Genomic DNA, 17,832 nt, shown 5'->3' with positions numbered 1-17,832 from the left:
CTGCTAAGATACGTGAAAAGATCGTGACCTTGGGCAAGTTTCTTAACCTCTGAAAGTTTCCATTTTCCCTCTCTGTAAAATGAAAACAAAACATGCATCTCCATCGTCTGTGGGCATTAAAAAGGATACCTAGCTGAGAAAAGGACCTGAGGCATGGTGCTGAGCTTTGAATCATCTTTGTTATGAAAAACATCCTGCTAATAGAATGCCAGAAATTTTACATACTTTTTTCTCTTAAACACTGCTAATTTCACATGCAGCTGTACGAGACATAGCATTCGGTAACTAAGTAAAATGGAAAAAGCCCATAACCGTTGCCAATTATGTAAGTAACTGTTGGGATGTGGCTTTTTTTTTTTAAGTTGAGATACTCAGAATAATGGATGATTATGCAATCCAGCCCACCATCTAATTAAAGTAACTGTATACAGTTACTGAAACTGAAATTATACAGTAGTAGGAGTTATATAACCATGGGAAAGCATTTGTCTTTTCTTGTCAGAGAAAGGCATTTAGCTTTTCTCTTTGGTTCCCTTTCAGTGCATTAAGGATGATAATAATTGTCCTTGTTTTCAGTATTGAGTTTAATGTCAGCTTTGTTTCATTGTTTACGGGGAAAAGAATGAGCTCAATATTTATAGAATGTAAGATAAATAAATATAATTAAAATACGCAAAATCAAGAATTCTATCTGATTATAGCAAAGTGGAAATATTTACTGAAGAGGATAGATAGCAGTTTGGAAGCAGAAACGAGGCAAAAAAATACTTTTTAATCCTTAAGTAGCTATGCATTTTAATAATGGGTTTAATAAAAATGTATTATTATCTTTCTGTGGTCATAAAATGTCATACAGCTTTGAGGATAAACAATATGAGGAGTATGTGATTTTATTTTGCTGGTGTAAGAGGCTCAGCATAAGCAAACGTGTATGTGTTTTTTCTTGTGTTAACAGTTTAACATAGACAAAGAGGCCGGGGAGAGGCAGATCTACCATCGGTATTGCATGGAACGAGCTTCGGTCCACTGCGCCCATGTGTTCACCACAGTGTCTGAAATAACAGCAATGGAGGCAGAACATATGTTGAAGAGAAAGCCTGGTAATTTTTATCCCCGAGTTTTTCCTCAATCTTTCAGTTCCCGATGACATTAAGTTATGAAATTTTAGTTTCAAACACAAAAGCATAAAAAAATATTGGAAAAAATTGCATTCACTATTACCATGCAAATCTTTACACATATTTTATTTCTCAATATCAGTCCTTTTGCAATAAAACCAACATGGAGCTCTACCTGGAACATAGCATGGTTCAGTCTGTGCTTGTTGAATAAATAGGCAGTGCTCGAAACAGGTCTCTGCCCTGGGTATGAGCTAGGTTGTCACAATGGCTTGCTGTGTAAGCAAGCCGAGTCGATTTTTCTATTTTCAGAAAATGAAAGTTCAGAAAATACCAGAAATCTGTGAGGCTGTCTCACTCCCACATCTTACAACATTGCCTCATTGGTTCTATTTAGTAGAACTCTGTTCTCCGCAGACCTTGCAAGCTTTTCTGAGAACTATCCCCAGACTCATCCAGAGGTCACAGTGCCAAAAGGCATGTTCATAAAACATGCCATCACCTGGCCACAGCTGATTGGTTCAGAGGTGGTCACCTGGCATAAGCCCAGCCAATCACAATGCTTCCCCCATAGGAAGGAGCCTATAAATAGAGGACTGTGCTTGCAGACCCTCCTCTGTAATAGAAATGCTAGCTTTGAAGCTGTTGGGGAGGTCCGTTTTCCTGTTATGTTGCTTGGGATACAAAAAAAGGTTGAACTTCAGTGAGATACAATGAGAAGCAGAAACAGACCAAAAGAAGAAAGAGGACTCTAAATTTAGAGTTTCTACAGTGATTTAGACCAGGGCTTAAACTAATTCCTGAGGCCCAGCTCGGCATTTGCCATGAGACACTCCAGCATCCTATTAATAAATTCCTCATTATTAACACTTAAGCCAGTATTAGTACTATGCTTAAAGTTAAGTAATATACTTAAATTGTGTTACTGCTGGGTCTGTAACTTGCAACCAAATCATCTTAATTAATATATCCTCTTGCTTAGTTCCTGTGATCTTGTCAATCTTTCTTTCAGGTACCAGGTGAATGTGGAGAGGAGCTATTTCAAGGAGCTACATAATTAAAAAAAAAAAAAAAAGAATCTAAGTAATTTGAGGGGTGTCAGCATAAAGATCCCATGCTCTTCTTCCGTCTTTCCAAGTACTGTCTTGGTTCCCTGGGATTCTCACTGCCACGTCTCTTAGTTTACTCCTCTAACGTGCTCATTTCTCTCTTGGATCTTCCTTGTATCCTACCTCCCGAATCTTTGTCTGTGCTTACAAACATGCTTTGTTTTTTCCTATTATAAAATAAAAATTGCTCTTGAGGCCACTACCCTGTCAAATGTCTGCACAACCTCATCCTCTTGCTGCTAAATATCTTAGGAGACTTGTTTCTTCCACTTACTCACAGGCCCTTGAACTCTTGATTTCTGAACTCCTACACTTGGCCTCCAATTGACTTTTAAAAAATCACCAAATTCAGTATTCTGTAATTTTTTAAAAATGTTCCTTGACATTCTCTAGAATTTATTTATTTGTGTACTTATTTATTTATTCAGGTATCATTGGTATACAATCTTATGAAGGTTTCACATAAGCAACATGTGGTTACTACATTCACCCATATTATTGAGTCCCTCCCACCCCCCATTGTAGTCACTGTCCATCGGCATAGTAAGATGCTACAGAGTCACTACTTGTCTTCTCTGTGCTGTACTGTCTTCCCCATGCCCCACCTACATTATGTGTGTTAATCATAATGCCCCTTAATCCCCTTCTCCCTCCCTCCCCACCCTCTCCAGCCCCTTCCCTTTGGTAACCGCTAGTCCGTTCTTGGAGTCTGAGTCTGCTGCTGTTTTGTTCCTTCAGTTTTGCTTTGTTCTTATACTCCACAAATGAGTGAAATCATTTGGTACTTGTCTTTCTCCGCCTGGCTTATTTCACTGAGCATAATACCCCCTAGTTCCATCCACATTGTTGCAAATGGTAGGATTTATTTTCTTCTTATGACTGAGTAATATTCCATTGTGTATATGTACCACATCTTCTTTATCCATTCATCTGCTGATGGACACTTAGGTTGCTTCCATATCTTGGCTACTGTAATTATTGCTGCAATATTCTCTGGAATTTAAAGATGGTAAATTCCTCTATATTTCCCTACTTTTCATGACACTGTACATTCTAAGTCTTCAACAATGATTCTTTTTCTAGTGCTTTTAATAGTTTTTTGACTTTATTCTGTCTTTGAAAGGCATTCTCCAAGATCATATACTGGATCCTGCTCTCTCTATATACTATTTTCTTAAATTCTTGTTTTCTTAGGGAGAGAGCTACAGGACAGTGGTGAAAAGTGTGGGCTTTGTGCCAAACGGCCTGAACTCAGCATCAAAAATAACTTTTCATCAGTGTATGATAGTAGTGGTGTGACACAGGGAAAGTTACTTAAGCTCTCGGTGCCTTCTCTGCATAATGGGAATGATAATACTATCTCTTATCTGGAATTGTCACAATTACTACAACAATTCCAGATAAAGGAGTTAATACATAGAAAGAACTCAGATCACTGGGTCATTGTAAAGGTTTGGAAAACATCTGTGCTTTTTATTTTGTATGGATCACTGTCTAGGTTGTCCCAATCTCTAATCTCCATTTTTGGTTACCCACAAACTACCTTCCCCCAAAGCCCTACCAGAACTATGAACACTGCAGTCTACTCCACCTCAGCCTGCTGATGGAATCGGGGTGGCTCTGAATGCTTTGTGCCTCACGAAGGTCAACGGGCTTTTAAAGCAGATCCTTAAACACAAAGTTTTTTCCAAAAGCATTTTGAAGAAAAAAAATCATCATATAGCATGACTATGCTTAATATGTCTGTTTTTTCTTGAAGTCTTCCCCTCTTAAAAGTATAACCAGTACAATGCTGAAGACGTAGCTTGAAATCAAGAGGCAAATGTTGCCTGGGTCAAAAGTTCACATGGGACCAGGTATTTTTAACAATAGTACTATATACTGATGGGCAAAAGTTTAGTTATTGACCATAAATTCAATTTAAAATGATTTCTGATGTTGAAGAGATATTTTGTTTAAATTTATGGAAAGAAGTTTATCCTCACTTCACTAATTACAAGTATACAACTGAATGCAACACATTCCTTGAAACTTGAAAATAATGGTAAGTTCTATATAAATATTGTTACTCTAGAGACAAAGCTGCACTTTTGATTATATCTACATAAGAGTGCCCGTATAATTTCATGCCTATCAATGAAACATAAATACATTTTTTAAACATTGTCTTGAGCCTTGTAAGCAATGGTGTGCTGGCAACAGCTCATACTGGCTCCCAAGAGCCAATCATTAAATCTCAGGATATTTGTAAGTCAGTTGCTAACCAGAGATATTATGAAAAATTAAATTACATATACTTACAAGTAGATATTATACTAAAAACAAAATCAATAGATACTGGAAAAGCATCTCTTCCACTTCTTAATTATTTAACTGACTTTTACAATGCGCTATAGTCTTAGGTTTTTAATCTATTGCATCTGTATGGTGGATATTGTATAATGGTGGCAATGTGCATCTCTTCTCAACTCTATTCACATTAGTAGCTTGAAATCAGTCATGGTGGGAGTATTTACACCACAGAAATAGGCAAATATGACACATAAATCCTGTCTCTCTCCTGGAGTGCTGATTGTTAAACTTCACTGGTGTGTCACTGCATGCAGGCCTGTACATGTGCAATTATTCTCTACCATAAATATGGATATTAGAAGACCTTACACACCTAACTCTTTAGGCTATTAAAATGATAGTTAATTTCAAGACTGAGATCTTTTATTTTTAATTGTTTGTGAAACAGAAAATTCTAGCAGAATTAAAGTCATAATGAATTGGTGTTCATATACTTTCTTGCCTTTTGTATCTTTTGACACAGTGGATAAGGGGGGAGACCCCAGTGCCTTGGTTTTAAAGCCTACCTCTCCTACTTTATAGTTACTTGACCTTGGGCGTAATTTCTCTGCAGGCCAATTTCTTCATTTGTAAAGCAGGGACAGCAAAAAGAATTTACTTCATATGGTTTATGAAAATGAGAGGATTGTCTCCTATCCTGATCACGCTATGCTGTTTATCTAGGAATTCATATGAGGGCTTTCACAGGAAACCCTGGCAACCTAGAATTAACTCTGCTGTGGATTACACAGAAAACACTCATAAAAATCAGCAGTTAACCCTACCCCTAACCCTGCTGTTGTTTTCACAAGAAATGACCTGGGTTGATTATGTGGAACCACGTCAGGGAACAGTGAATTAACTGTAAAATAGCCTTCAAAATGATGATGAGCTTATCATTTGAGCTCAAATCTCCATTGCCATGTGCTAAGTTTTTTGACATAGCCTTTTTTTAAAAAATTACCTTTGTAATGCAATAACCCATGCATTCAATTCAGTAGGTACTTCCTATCTTGTACTCAGGAGTCACTATCTTGTCACAAACTAATGTTCTGGGAAAGCAAAAATCATCTTTCTGCCTGAGCAACAAAAATCTTCTGGACATTAGAAATAAAGGGCTGCCTTCCAGTTTTACAAATGCACAGAACACTTCCCATTCACTTGGTTAAAATAAGATGACAAGAGGTAGTTTAGGGCACAACACAGTTAAGGACACGTCATGTGGAGGCAAGCTGCATGGACTCAAGTCCTACTGACCCTTGGATCCTTGGACAGATTCCTTAACAGCTCCGCGCCTCAGCGCCATGCCTCTGATATGCAGGTAACAGCACCCACGCCCTTGGTTGTTGCAAGGATTAAATGGTTACATTGTTAAGATGTTCAGAGCACTGCCTTGTAAATCGGAAGCAATAAATAAATAAAAACTCTAAGAATTACCATTGCTTTTAATTACACTGTTTCATTTTACTGATCACTCAATGTTACTTAAGTCACATACTCCCCGATTTCCTATTTCAACAATTTATTGTGAGGTTTTATGAATTTTCAGTTCTATGACATTCAGAAACTAGAAATGTTGATGGACCTTTACAGATTTAAAGACACTGTGTTTCTACAGTGGTACTCTCTCTCAAAACACAATTTCCTTAATGATTTTGTTTTTTGCTTCTCTAGATGTGATTACTCCAAATGGCTTGAATGTTAAGAAATTTTCAGCAGTACATGAATTTCAAAATCTACATGCCATGTACAAGGCCAGGGTTCAAGATTTTGTCCGAGGTCATTTCTATGGGTATGCTTGCCTTCATTTAAAAAAAAACTTAGTGTGTGATTTTAGGGATCTATGGTTAGAGAAAGCGGGATTGTTATAGTAAATGTTTATATCTTTCCCAGACCTCTTTGTACTTTAACAGGATTCGTGTGTACATTTTGTGGCTGTTGCTTTATTTCATGTGAAATGTTCTGTTTTGTTTTAGTCACTTGGACTTTGATCTTGAAAAGACTTTGTTCCTTTTCATTGCTGGGAGGTATGAATTTTCAAACAAAGGAGCTGACATCTTCCTAGAATCTTTATCCAGGCTAAATTTCCTGCTGAGGGTAAGCGTGCTCCAGGACGCCATGCAATGCCTTCCTAGAACTTTCTTTTGTGAGAAGCGAAGAACTTTCTCGTTTCTTAAATAATTTTGCAAGTATATGATTTTGAAGATTTAAAGTGACAACTCTACCCAAAAAATGGCTTCTGTCTTTCAGTTTACTTACTGGGAATGCCACATTGTTCACTTGTGTAATCTGGCATCTTGTCAGGTATTCCTCCACCCCGCTGGGGAAAGCTTTTTTTTTTAGTTTAAGTATTATTGATATACAATCTTATATTGGTTTCAAGTATACAATACAGGGGTTCAACAGTTCCCCATATTATTAAATCCTCACCCACCCTAGTGCAGTTATTGTCAACATAGGAAGATGCTACAGAGTCATTGATTATATTCTTCATGCTAAACTACTATCAGGCATTTTTTTTAAGACAGCCACAGGCTTATCACATTATATGTGCTATGTTTTAAGATGACATTATAATATTTCTCACCCCATGCTGAGAGTTTGCAAACAATTGAAAGATAAATATAGAGAAATCAAGCAAATGGTGAACAACAAAGACTATAATGGAAGACGTGGCATGGGTGTGAGGCACCCATAGTCTTCCTAATACTGACCTTTGGTGTTGACTTAGTAATCTCACCAGGGCAGCTCTGGCCATGCCCATCCTCCCCCAACTGAAGCAGGCCTTCCGAGGAACAGGTACCACAAGGCTGACATCCAAGCAGGTATCCTCCATAAACTGGGGGGGATACCCTTAAACTTTACACCTCTCCTGATTCTCCAGCCACATCTTCTCCTCAAGACTGAAAGTCTCATACTCTAAAATTTGGAGATATCCCAGCACACAGAAACATGAAGGAAGGGAAAGGAGGTTCTCACTTGCAATGATGTGGCATCATTTCTTGCCCAGGAAGGTGGGACTTAAAAAAATTACCCAGCTAATCCAGCAATAAAATCTGTGCCAGCAAAAGCAACCACAAAAAATGGTGCCACATCAGAGCCAGTGATTAAAGTTATTAGCTGATATTCTAATCCTTTCACATGAAAATACAGAATAAATAACAGTAAAATATAGGAGACCAGTGTAGAATTGGAATCTGGGATACTGAGACAATCTAAGCTTTCCTAAACTGTGCATTACTTTCCAGTTTAATTTTTATTTCTGGATGTAGATTTATCCTTGCCTCAGAGCAGACATTATACTAAGTACACCAAAAGTTTTACTGAAACCACATTAATAGGGAAGAAATACACCAATAAAACCCCAAGTCTGTAACACAGGACTGAAGGCCAGAAAAATGATTCCAGAATGAGCTAGAATAAGATTATTTCATAATAATTCCTGCTATTTATCTGTTCCTATTCAACAGCTTTATAGATGGAACCATAACTATGTCAAACATGTATCATGTTTGGGGATGTTATTAATCAATTTATCCATACATTTGCTAAATAATCACTTTATTTTTAGATGTGAAAAAAAAGCCACTCATATTATTTAAGACATCAAAAATAATTATAATACTTGGAGAAATTAAAAGGAGGCATTCATTCTCTTTCCATATAGAACATTTATTTTTTAACAGCACATTGGCTACTCCTGGAGTTCCTTTCCTATTCTATGGCTTCTAGGATTTTTTGAATAGAATGTCAGGCCCCAGAGCACAGGGGCCACAGAAGTGTTCACACTCAGGAGATAGTCATTTCCAGAACACATGAGCATTCATATGTTCACGGTTTTAAGTGAGTTTGTGCTTTCATTCCCATAGTTGTTTGATATGTCATTTCCTTGAGAGATGCTAGGCCAATGGTATTTGTGAAAGGAGGAAAAGAAAACACAGATTGTAGAGTCAAAAAAACACCAGTTTGAATCCCAGTTTTGCCAACAGCCTGTTATAGGAGCTCAGACAAAATATTGAACCTCTCATGCCTCTCTTTCAACATTAGTGTGATAAGCAGAGTTGTATCTATTGTGCAGGGTTATTATGAGGATTGGCTTAAATTATGCATTTAAAATACCCAGCATAGTGTCTGCCACACCAAAAGGGCTGAGTGCATGCTTGTTCCTTTAATTTAAGGCTAAAACCTCAAATGCAACATCACGAGAGTCAAGACATTTAAATAATATAAATCATCTACTTGTGCCAATCAATGTGAATAAACTGAAAAAAAAAAACCAAACAACAAACAAGAATGAGTCCAAACTAAATCCTCATTAACTTTCCAATCTGAAATTTAAAGAACGAATTTTGGTCTTGTGATATTAGCTCACATATATATTACTTTTCAACCACTGGAAAGCACAGTGATATCAATAGCAATTGTTTTATGTTTTAGAGGATTGAGGCCATAAAAATATTTTATGTAATAATTCTCAAATCATTAATTGACAAATCTCAATTAAAAGCCAAATTTACCCTTGACTTTCTGTAGAAGCCTCAGGAAAGTGGGTATAATTTCTCTGTGATTATAAATAAGTATTCTTTTTTTAAACCAAAGATATTTTAAAACACTATTTTTTCAAAGTTAAGGTCCATCTGTTCATGTTTTATTTTACCTTGTATAGTGACTGCTGTGTTTTCTAATTCCTCCTTAGATGCATAAGAGTGACGTCACAGTGGTAGTGTTTTTCATTATGCCTGCCAAGACAAATAATTTCAACGTGGAAACCCTCAAAGGCCAGGCAGTGCGAAAACAGCTATGGTAATCTCATCTCATTTATTCTCAAGCAATAAGGGTAAAGGGATTTTTTTTCACATGCCTGAAATATATCTGTTATATCTCCTTGAGCTGCTTTTTTCTCCCCCTTAACATTTTAAAGCATAAATACTGTGTGGTTCTCTTCTCATCGGGCTCCTATGTTGGATTACCTAATGCCTATAAAACTATGTTGCTAGAAAATACTTTGGAATAAGCTACCATGGAAGGCTAAAACCTAGTAGAAATCATTAAAGAGGGGTCGAATTAAAAAAAATTTTTGTTTGTGGAAATTTAAAAACATGTGCCAAAGGGAAAGCATATGCTTGCCTGCCAAAGCCCAGATTCAAAAGTTATCAGCGAATTCCCCATCTTCCACTCCCCCTCCCTGCCTGCCACCCTCCCCTGAGTGTCATCAAGCAGAACAGTGTTGGGCTCTGTGGTCTGGTCAGTGTGCTGTGCTGCCACAGGCCTGGAGGCTTTAATTCAAGGTAAATTGGCAAATTGGAAAACAATCAAAGAGGCCACACATGAGACCTGTCATTTCAAAGACTACACTGACAAAACAACACATTGTCGTGGCAAATGAAGATTTAAATTTGTGACACAGCTTAAACTATAAACCTTTCAATTCATACAGGGACATTGCCCATTCTGTGAAGGAAAAGTTTGGAAAGAAACTCTATGATGCACTATTAAGGTAAGTGCTGGGAATACTTAATGCTGCAAACATTTAGTCCTCATTATTCAAACAACAGTTTAGACACTACACTGTGTTTTATTTTGTTCCAAATATAGAGGAATTAATAGCCTTTGGATATGTACTGAATCATGTGAACAGGTTGCACATTTTTGTATGGAAATTGGTTCTAATTCAGTGGGAATCTCTTTAAGGGTTAACACATCAATCTGAAGCTGAGAGAAATTTCATGAGATTTTTAAGTCAAGACATATATTGACTTTACATATTAACTCACATATTAAGCTAACACATATTTATTAATAGTAAATCTTGTTAATCAACCTATCAAATAAACATTACTTACTTAGTCAAATAATAAAATAAATGAAATACATAAATTTATAAGTAAAATAAGATCTAAATAAATCAAATTAAAAAGTATTACAAAAAGGTAATATATAAAAAATGTGAGTGGATTTTGTTATGATATGAAGATAAAGCTGTGTTGTCTCCTGCCCACTGGGGACAGGTGTGCGTCATGGACAAGTTATGGCTACTTTAGAACATAGTACTCAGGAGTAGGCAAAATATAATGAGAGTGCAGATGGTCAACATTAATGCTTTAAAAACAAATTTCAATTTTCTTTTATGCTATTGAATGTTTTCTATGGTCAAACTTCTTCACATTTTAGGAATTTGTCTGTTAGCTTCATAGGAAACCGTTTGGTTTATATTTATTTCTGAAGTGTGTGGAACAGTGTTGGCCATGTAGGAAGCCCTAAATTAGTGCCAGTTGTTTTTATTTTTATTATTTATAATGTTTTCCCTACAGAGGAGAAATTCCTGACATGAACAATATTTTGGATCGAGATGATCAAACAATTATGAAAAGAGCCATCTTTTCAACTCAGGTAACAAAAAAGTGCCCACCACTTCTCCTAATTGTTAAGATTAATTTAGATCAATGTTTTAATTTAGAGTGGGACAGCTTGGGAAATGTTTAAAACTGAGAGCTGGAAAAGTCATTCTGACGTATTCACTCAAATGACAACATTGTATGTCCTCCTTTATAAGTGGTTTTCAGGGATCCTTTAAAAAATTTTATGCAACTTATCTTTGCATCCATTAAAAAATTCACTTGGAACCTACATATCCAATTGGAAAACTATATATATTGTAAAGACAACAAAACAAACCTCTAAGATTTTCAAATAGCATAGAGTTTTGAGTCATGATAGAGAATAGGTGAACGTTTTTCAGTCACGTGGACTTACTGCAAAAAAATAAGGTAAGTGTATTAGGCATACGTGGAAATCTTGTTGTACCAGTGAAGCATCAGACACCACCCAAGGACAACCTTGCTCCTGGACCTCAGGGTCCAGAGTAGTTTATTTTGAGTCAAGATTTCAGGACACCTTTATTCCAAATATGTCCCAGGGCAGTTGAGAAGTGCAGGCCTTTCCGACAGTGGCTGCAGGTGAAAAACAAAAGCATCATGTGTTCATAATGTCTGAAGGATGTTCTGCACCCATTAGCCTCCTCTGAAACACACACAAACTTAGTCATTGTCATTAGTGTCATCTCAAAAGACTCAAGGCATAAAGGTTGGATGACATGTTGCTGATGACCTATTGTTGAAATTAGTCACATTTATTAATTTTGTCCACAATTGACATTTTCTTCCCTCTATGACTCCAGCGACAGTCTTTGCCTCCAGTGACCACTCACAACATGATTGATGACTCCACTGACCCCATCCTCAGCACCATTAGACGGATCGGACTTTTCAACAGCCGCACAGACAGAGTCAAGGTAGAACTGTTTAGATAGGGCACGTCAAAATGATATAGAATATATTTTTTGAGAATTTATGAGAGGCCTCCCTTATTTGTTTTAACATCTACCAAAAATATTTCAAATAATATTTCTAAAGAAAATTAATTCTGTTTCCTGCCTTGGGTAATTAAAGTGTAATGACCATTTTAATATCACTCTAGAAAACTGAAGAATATTTATGACTTTGCATCATAATTCTAGCATGTATTGTCATTGTATAATACTGTCATTAAGCATAAAGAAATTGCCTAATTTTTAATGATACAAATATACTGTAAGAATTACTTTAATTAGTGAATCTCTGAGATTAACATGAATTGTTTTTGTTTCTTCTTGAAAACGTTTACCTTAAGGGGATCATAAAACAAGCTTCTAGTTCTCAGTTTCAGAGAAGGAGGCTGATGATGCTTTTATGTAATTTTCAATAGACCAATTCATTCTTTGGTCTCGTGATTTTCTACAATGACTAAGCACAGTGTTAGTTTTAGGAACATGAAGTGTCTGCCACAGCGGAGTTTAGTCTCCATGAGGTTTACTGAGGGCCTATTATGTTCCAGGCACGGTGGTAGGTGTGGGGGACAATGGTGGCCATGTAAACAGACCATTGTTTATTTCTACTCAATTCTATTCACCATCTTCAAGATCAAGTTGTCATACACTTTTACTAATCTTTTCAGTGGTCCCACTTTCCCTTTTTTCTTTCCCCTCTAGAAGATGACCTAAGAATTTAGTGAGTTGTAACCTCCTTCAATGTCCCTCCATACTGGCCTCAAACATAGATTCTGACCTATTCTTCTTCTCCTTCAGGGTCTAAGGGCTCTTCTGGGTTCCCATTCCCTTCCACATCGTTAGGAAACCTGCCCCATTTCACCTCTTATGTTGTCCATTTACTAGCTCCTTCCCTTGCTGTCTATGAATATTAAATTTCTCCCCATTAAAAAAAACATACAAATATATATCCAATTGGAAAACTATGTTGACTTCACTCTGTCTCCTTATGATGTTTTGAAATGTTTCTGTCATTCCTGCTCTTCTCTGCAAAAGTTTCTTGGAGAAAATACAGTCTATTTTTTTTGTCTGTAACTTTTTAATTAAGATTTTTCCTTTAGATCACATAAATAGCATAGTCACTGCAGGAAATCTAAAATATGTACAAGAAGGCAAAATAAGTACATGTACAAGAAGGTAAAGATTACCCTTAATCTCTTGACCCAGAAAATATAGTCTACTTTTAAATTCATTCTCATCTTATGTCACTCCTTGATGTATGGAGTTATAAGGGATGTAGAGGAGGGCCCTATGGCAACAGTGTAGGGAGAGATGGTGAGGGTCCTTACAAAGGCCAGGCCAGTGCTGGAGAGAACAGGAGAGATGGGTGCGTGTAGGAAACATCATACTTAGTGACCAGTGAACTTGGCAGTGAGAAAGAGGAAGAAGGCAAGGATAATAGCCCCCTGGCTTCAATATTTAATCAATACTTTCTAAAAACTCAGGAAAGCCTTTAGCAAAAGTGGGTTTGATGCTATGTTATAAATTGAGCTCAGATTTTGATAGACTGAGTTTGAACTACATACATGTGAGACATTCCAATGGAGATGTGTAATTGGTATTTAGAAAACATAGGTCTGGAGAGAGGGCGGAAGATGGCGGCGTGAGTAGAGCAGCGGAAATCTCCTCCCAAAACCACATATATCTATGAAAATATAACAAAGACAACCCTTCCTAGAATAAAGACCAGAGGACACAGGACAACATCCAGACCACATCCGCACCTGAGAGAACCCAGCGCCTCGCGAAGGGGGTAAGATACAAGCCCCGGCCCCGCGGGAGCCGAGCGCCCCTCCCCCCAGCTCCCGGCGGGAGAAGAGGAGGCAGAGCGGGAGGGAGACGGAGCCCAGGACTGCCGAACACCCAGCCCCCGCCATCCGGGCCAGAGCGCAGGGCCCTGGATACTGGGAAAACAGGGCAGCAAGAACAGTGAGCGGGCACTGGAGGGCTGGGCGCCAGAGGACATAAGAAAAGCGCGTGACCATTTTTTTTTTTTTTTTTTGCTTTTTTGCTGCTTTGTTTTGGCGAGTGCTTTTTGGAAGTCTTAAAGGGACAGGGACCCCAATACTAGGGAAACAGGGCAGAAAGACCGGTGAGCAGAGGCCTGAGGCTGGCACCGGAGAATAAAGAAAAACGAACGACCACCTTTTTTTTTTAATTAAAAAAAATTTTTTTTTTTTTTAATTAAAAAAATTTTTTTTTCTTGTTTTTTTTTTGTGGTCGTTGTTTTGTTTTGGCGGGTGCTTTTTGGAAGTCTTAAAGGGGCAGGGCGGGCCACTTAATCCAGAGGTAGGGAATCCGGGATCTCTGGGCACCCTAACCCCTGGGCTGCAGGGAGCAGGGAGGCCCCTTACGGAGATAAATAGCCTCCCAGCAGCTCCTGCTCCAACGCGACTCCACCACTTTGGAGCAGCTGCCCGAGCCAGGCCACGCCCACAGCAACAGCGGAGATTAACTCCATAGCAGCCGGGCAGGAAGCAGAAACCCTGTCTGCGCGCAGCTGCGCAGCACAAGCCACTAGAGGTCGCTGTTCTCCCAGGAGAGGAGGGCCACAAACCAACAAGAAGGGAAGTCCTTCCAGCCGTCACTCGTCCCAGTTCTGCAGACTATTCCTATCACCATGAAAAGGCAAAGCTACAGGCAGACAAAGATCACAGAGACAACACCAGAGAAGGAGACAGACCTAACCAGTCTTCCTGACAAAGAATTCAAAATAAGAATCATAAACATGCTGACAGAGATGCAGAGAAATACGCAAGAAAAATGGGATGAAGTCTGGAAAGAGATCACAGATGCCAGAAAGGAGATCGCAGAAATGAAACAAACTCTGGAAGGGTTTATAAGCAGAATGGATAGAATGCAAGAGGCCATTGATGGAATTGAAATCAGAGAACAGGAACGCATAGAAGCTGACATAGAGAGAGACAAAAGGATCTCCAGGAATGAAACAATATTAAGAGAACTGTGTGACCAATCTAAAAGGAGCAATATCCGTATTATAGGGGTCCCAGAAGAAGAAGAGAGAGGAAAAGAGATGGAAAGTATCTTAGAAGAAATAATTGCTGAAAACTTCCCCACACTGGGGGAGGAAGTAATCAAACAGACCACGGAAATACACAGAACCCCCAACAGAAAGGATCCAAGAAGGGCAACACCAAGACACATAATAATTAAAATGGCAAAGATCAAGGACAAGGAAAGAGTGTTAAAGGCAGCTAGAGAGAAAAAGGTCACCTATAAAGGGAAACCCATCAGGCTAACGTCAGATTTCTCAACAGAAACCCTACAGGCCAGAAGAGAATGGCATGATATATTTAATACAATGAAACAGAAGGGCCTTGAACCAAGGATACTGTATCCAGCACGACTATCATTCAAATATGACAGTGGGATTAAACAATTCCCAGACAAACAAAAGCTGAGGGAATTTGCTTTCCACAAACCACCTCTACAGAACATCTTACAGGGACTGCTCTAGATGGGAGCACTCCTAGAAGGAGCACAGCACAAAACACCCAACATATGAAGAATCGAGGAGGAGGAACAAGAAGGGAGAGAAGAAAAGAATCTCCAGACAGTGTATATAACAGCTCAATAAGCGAGCTAAGTTAGGCAGTAAGATACTAAAGAGGCTAACCTTGAACCTTTGGTAACCACGAATTTAAAGCCTGCAATGGCAATAAGTACATATCTTTCAATAGTCACCCTAAATGTTAATGGGCTGAATGCACCAATCAAAAGACACAGAGTAACAGAATGGATAAAAAAGCAAGACCCATCTATATGCTGCTTACAAGAAACTCACCTCAAACCCAAAGACATGTACAGACTAAAAGTCAAGGGATGGAAAAACATATTTCAAGCAAACAACAGTGAGAAGAAAGCAGGGGTTGCAGTACTAATATCAGACAAAATAGACTTCAAAACAAAGAAAGTAACAAGAGATAAAGAAGGACACTACATAATGATAAAGGGCTCAGTCAAACAAGAGGATATAACCATTCTAAATATATATGCACCCAACACAGGAGCACCAGCATATGTGAAACAAATACTAACAGAACTAAAGGGGGATATAGACTGCAATGCATTCATTCTAGGAGACTTCAACACACCACTCACCCCAAAGGATAGATCCACTGGGCAGAAAATAAGTAAGGACACGGAAGCACTGAACAACACAGTAGAGCAGATGGACCTAATAGACATCTATAGAACTCTACATCCAAAAGCAGCGGGATATACATTCTTCTCAAGTGCACATGGAACATTCTCCAGAATAGACCACATACTAGGCCACAAAAAGAGCCTCACAAAATTCCAAAAAATTGAAATCCTACCAACCAACTTTTCAGACCACAAAGGCATAAAACTAGAAATAAACTGTACAAAGAAAGCAAAGAGGCTCACAAACACATGGAGGCTTAACAACACGCTCCTAAATAATCAATGGATCAATGACCAAATCAAAATGGAGATCCAGCAATATATGGAAACAAATGACAACGACACTAAGCCCCAACTTCTGTGGGACACAGCAAAAGCAGTCTTAAGAGGAAAGTATATAGCAATCCAAGCATATTTAAAAAAGGAAGAGCAATCCCAAATGAATGGTCTAATGTCACAATTATCAAAATTGGAAAAAGAAGAACAGATGAGGCCTAAGGTCAGCAGAAGGAGGGACATAATAAAGATCAGAGAAGAAATAAATAAAATTGAGAAGAATAAAACAATAGCAAAAATCAATGAAACCAAGAGCTGGTTCTTCGAGAAAATAAACAAAATAGATAAGCCTCTAGCCAGACTTATTAAGAAGAAAAGAGAGTCAACACAAATCAACAGTATCAGAAACGAGAAAGGAAAAATCACGACGGACCCCACGGAAATGCAAAGAATTATTGGAGAATACTATGAAAACCTATATGCTAACAAGCTGGGAAACCTAGGAGAAATGGACAACTTCCTAGAAAAATATAACCTTCCAAGATTGACCCAGGAAGAAACAGAAAATCTAAACAGACCAATTACCAGCAACGAAATTGAAGAGGTAATCAAAAAACTACCAAAGAACAAAACCCCCGGGCCAGATGGATTTACCTCGGAATTTTATCAGACATACAGGGAAGACATAATACCCATTCTCCTTAGAGTTTTCCAAAAAATAGAGGAGGAGGGGATACTCCCAAACTCATTCTATGAAGCTAACATCACCCTAATACCAAAACCAGGCAAAGACCCCACCAAAAAAGAAAACTACAGACCAATATCCCTGATGAACGTAGATGCAAAAATACTCAACAAAATATTAGCAAACCGAATTCAAAAATACATCAAAAGGATCATACACCATGACCAAGTGGGATTCATCCCAGGGATGCAAGGATGGTACAACATTCGAAAGTCCATCAACATCATCCACCACATCAACAAAAAGAAAGACAAAAACCACATGATCATCTCCATAGATGCTGAAAAAGCATTTGACAAAGTTCAACATCCATTCATGTTAAAAACTCTCAGCAAAATGGGAATAGAGGGCAAGTACCTCAACATAATAAAGGCCATCTATGAAAAACCCACAGCCAACATTATATTGAACAGCGAGAAGCTGAAAGCATTTCCGCTGAGATCGGGAACTAGACAGGGATGCCCACTCTCTCCACTGTTATTTAACATAGTACTGGAGGTCCTAGCCACGGCAATCAGACAAAATAAAGAAATACAAGGAATCCAGATTGGTAAAGAAGAAGTTAAACTGTCACTATTTGCAGATGACATGATACTGTACATAAAAAACCCTAAAGACTCCACCCCAAAACTACTAGAACTGATATCGGAATACAGCAAAGTTGCAGGATACAAAATCAACACACAGAAATCTGTGGCTTTCCTATATACTAACAATGAACCA

General features: G+C 38.1%; 1 protein-coding gene across 2 annotated transcripts in view; it reads left to right on the top strand.

The window, feature by feature from the left end:
• The window catches only part of GYS2 (glycogen synthase 2), a 54,570-nt gene that overhangs the window by 19,397 nt on the left and 17,341 nt on the right, over positions 1–17,832 (top strand). For both annotated transcript variants that reach the window (XM_036889557.2, XM_036889558.2), the window contains exons 5-11: positions 956–1,100; positions 6,233–6,350; positions 6,535–6,655; positions 9,255–9,361; positions 9,996–10,055; positions 10,870–10,948; positions 11,736–11,849. In XM_036889557.2, the coding sequence (XP_036745452.2) occupies positions 956–1,100; positions 6,233–6,350; positions 6,535–6,655; positions 9,255–9,361; positions 9,996–10,055; positions 10,870–10,948; positions 11,736–11,849 (744 nt within the window). The remainder of the gene's footprint in view (positions 1–955; positions 1,101–6,232; positions 6,351–6,534; positions 6,656–9,254; positions 9,362–9,995; positions 10,056–10,869; positions 10,949–11,735; positions 11,850–17,832) is intronic.

The sequence above is a fragment of the Manis pentadactyla genome, chromosome 14 (assembly GCF_030020395.1).
Source record: "Manis pentadactyla isolate mManPen7 chromosome 14, mManPen7.hap1, whole genome shotgun sequence".
Taxonomy (NCBI): domain Eukaryota; kingdom Metazoa; phylum Chordata; class Mammalia; order Pholidota; family Manidae; genus Manis; species Manis pentadactyla.
Note: the sequence above shows the minus strand (reverse complement) of the source record. Positions and strands in the feature narration are given on the sequence as shown.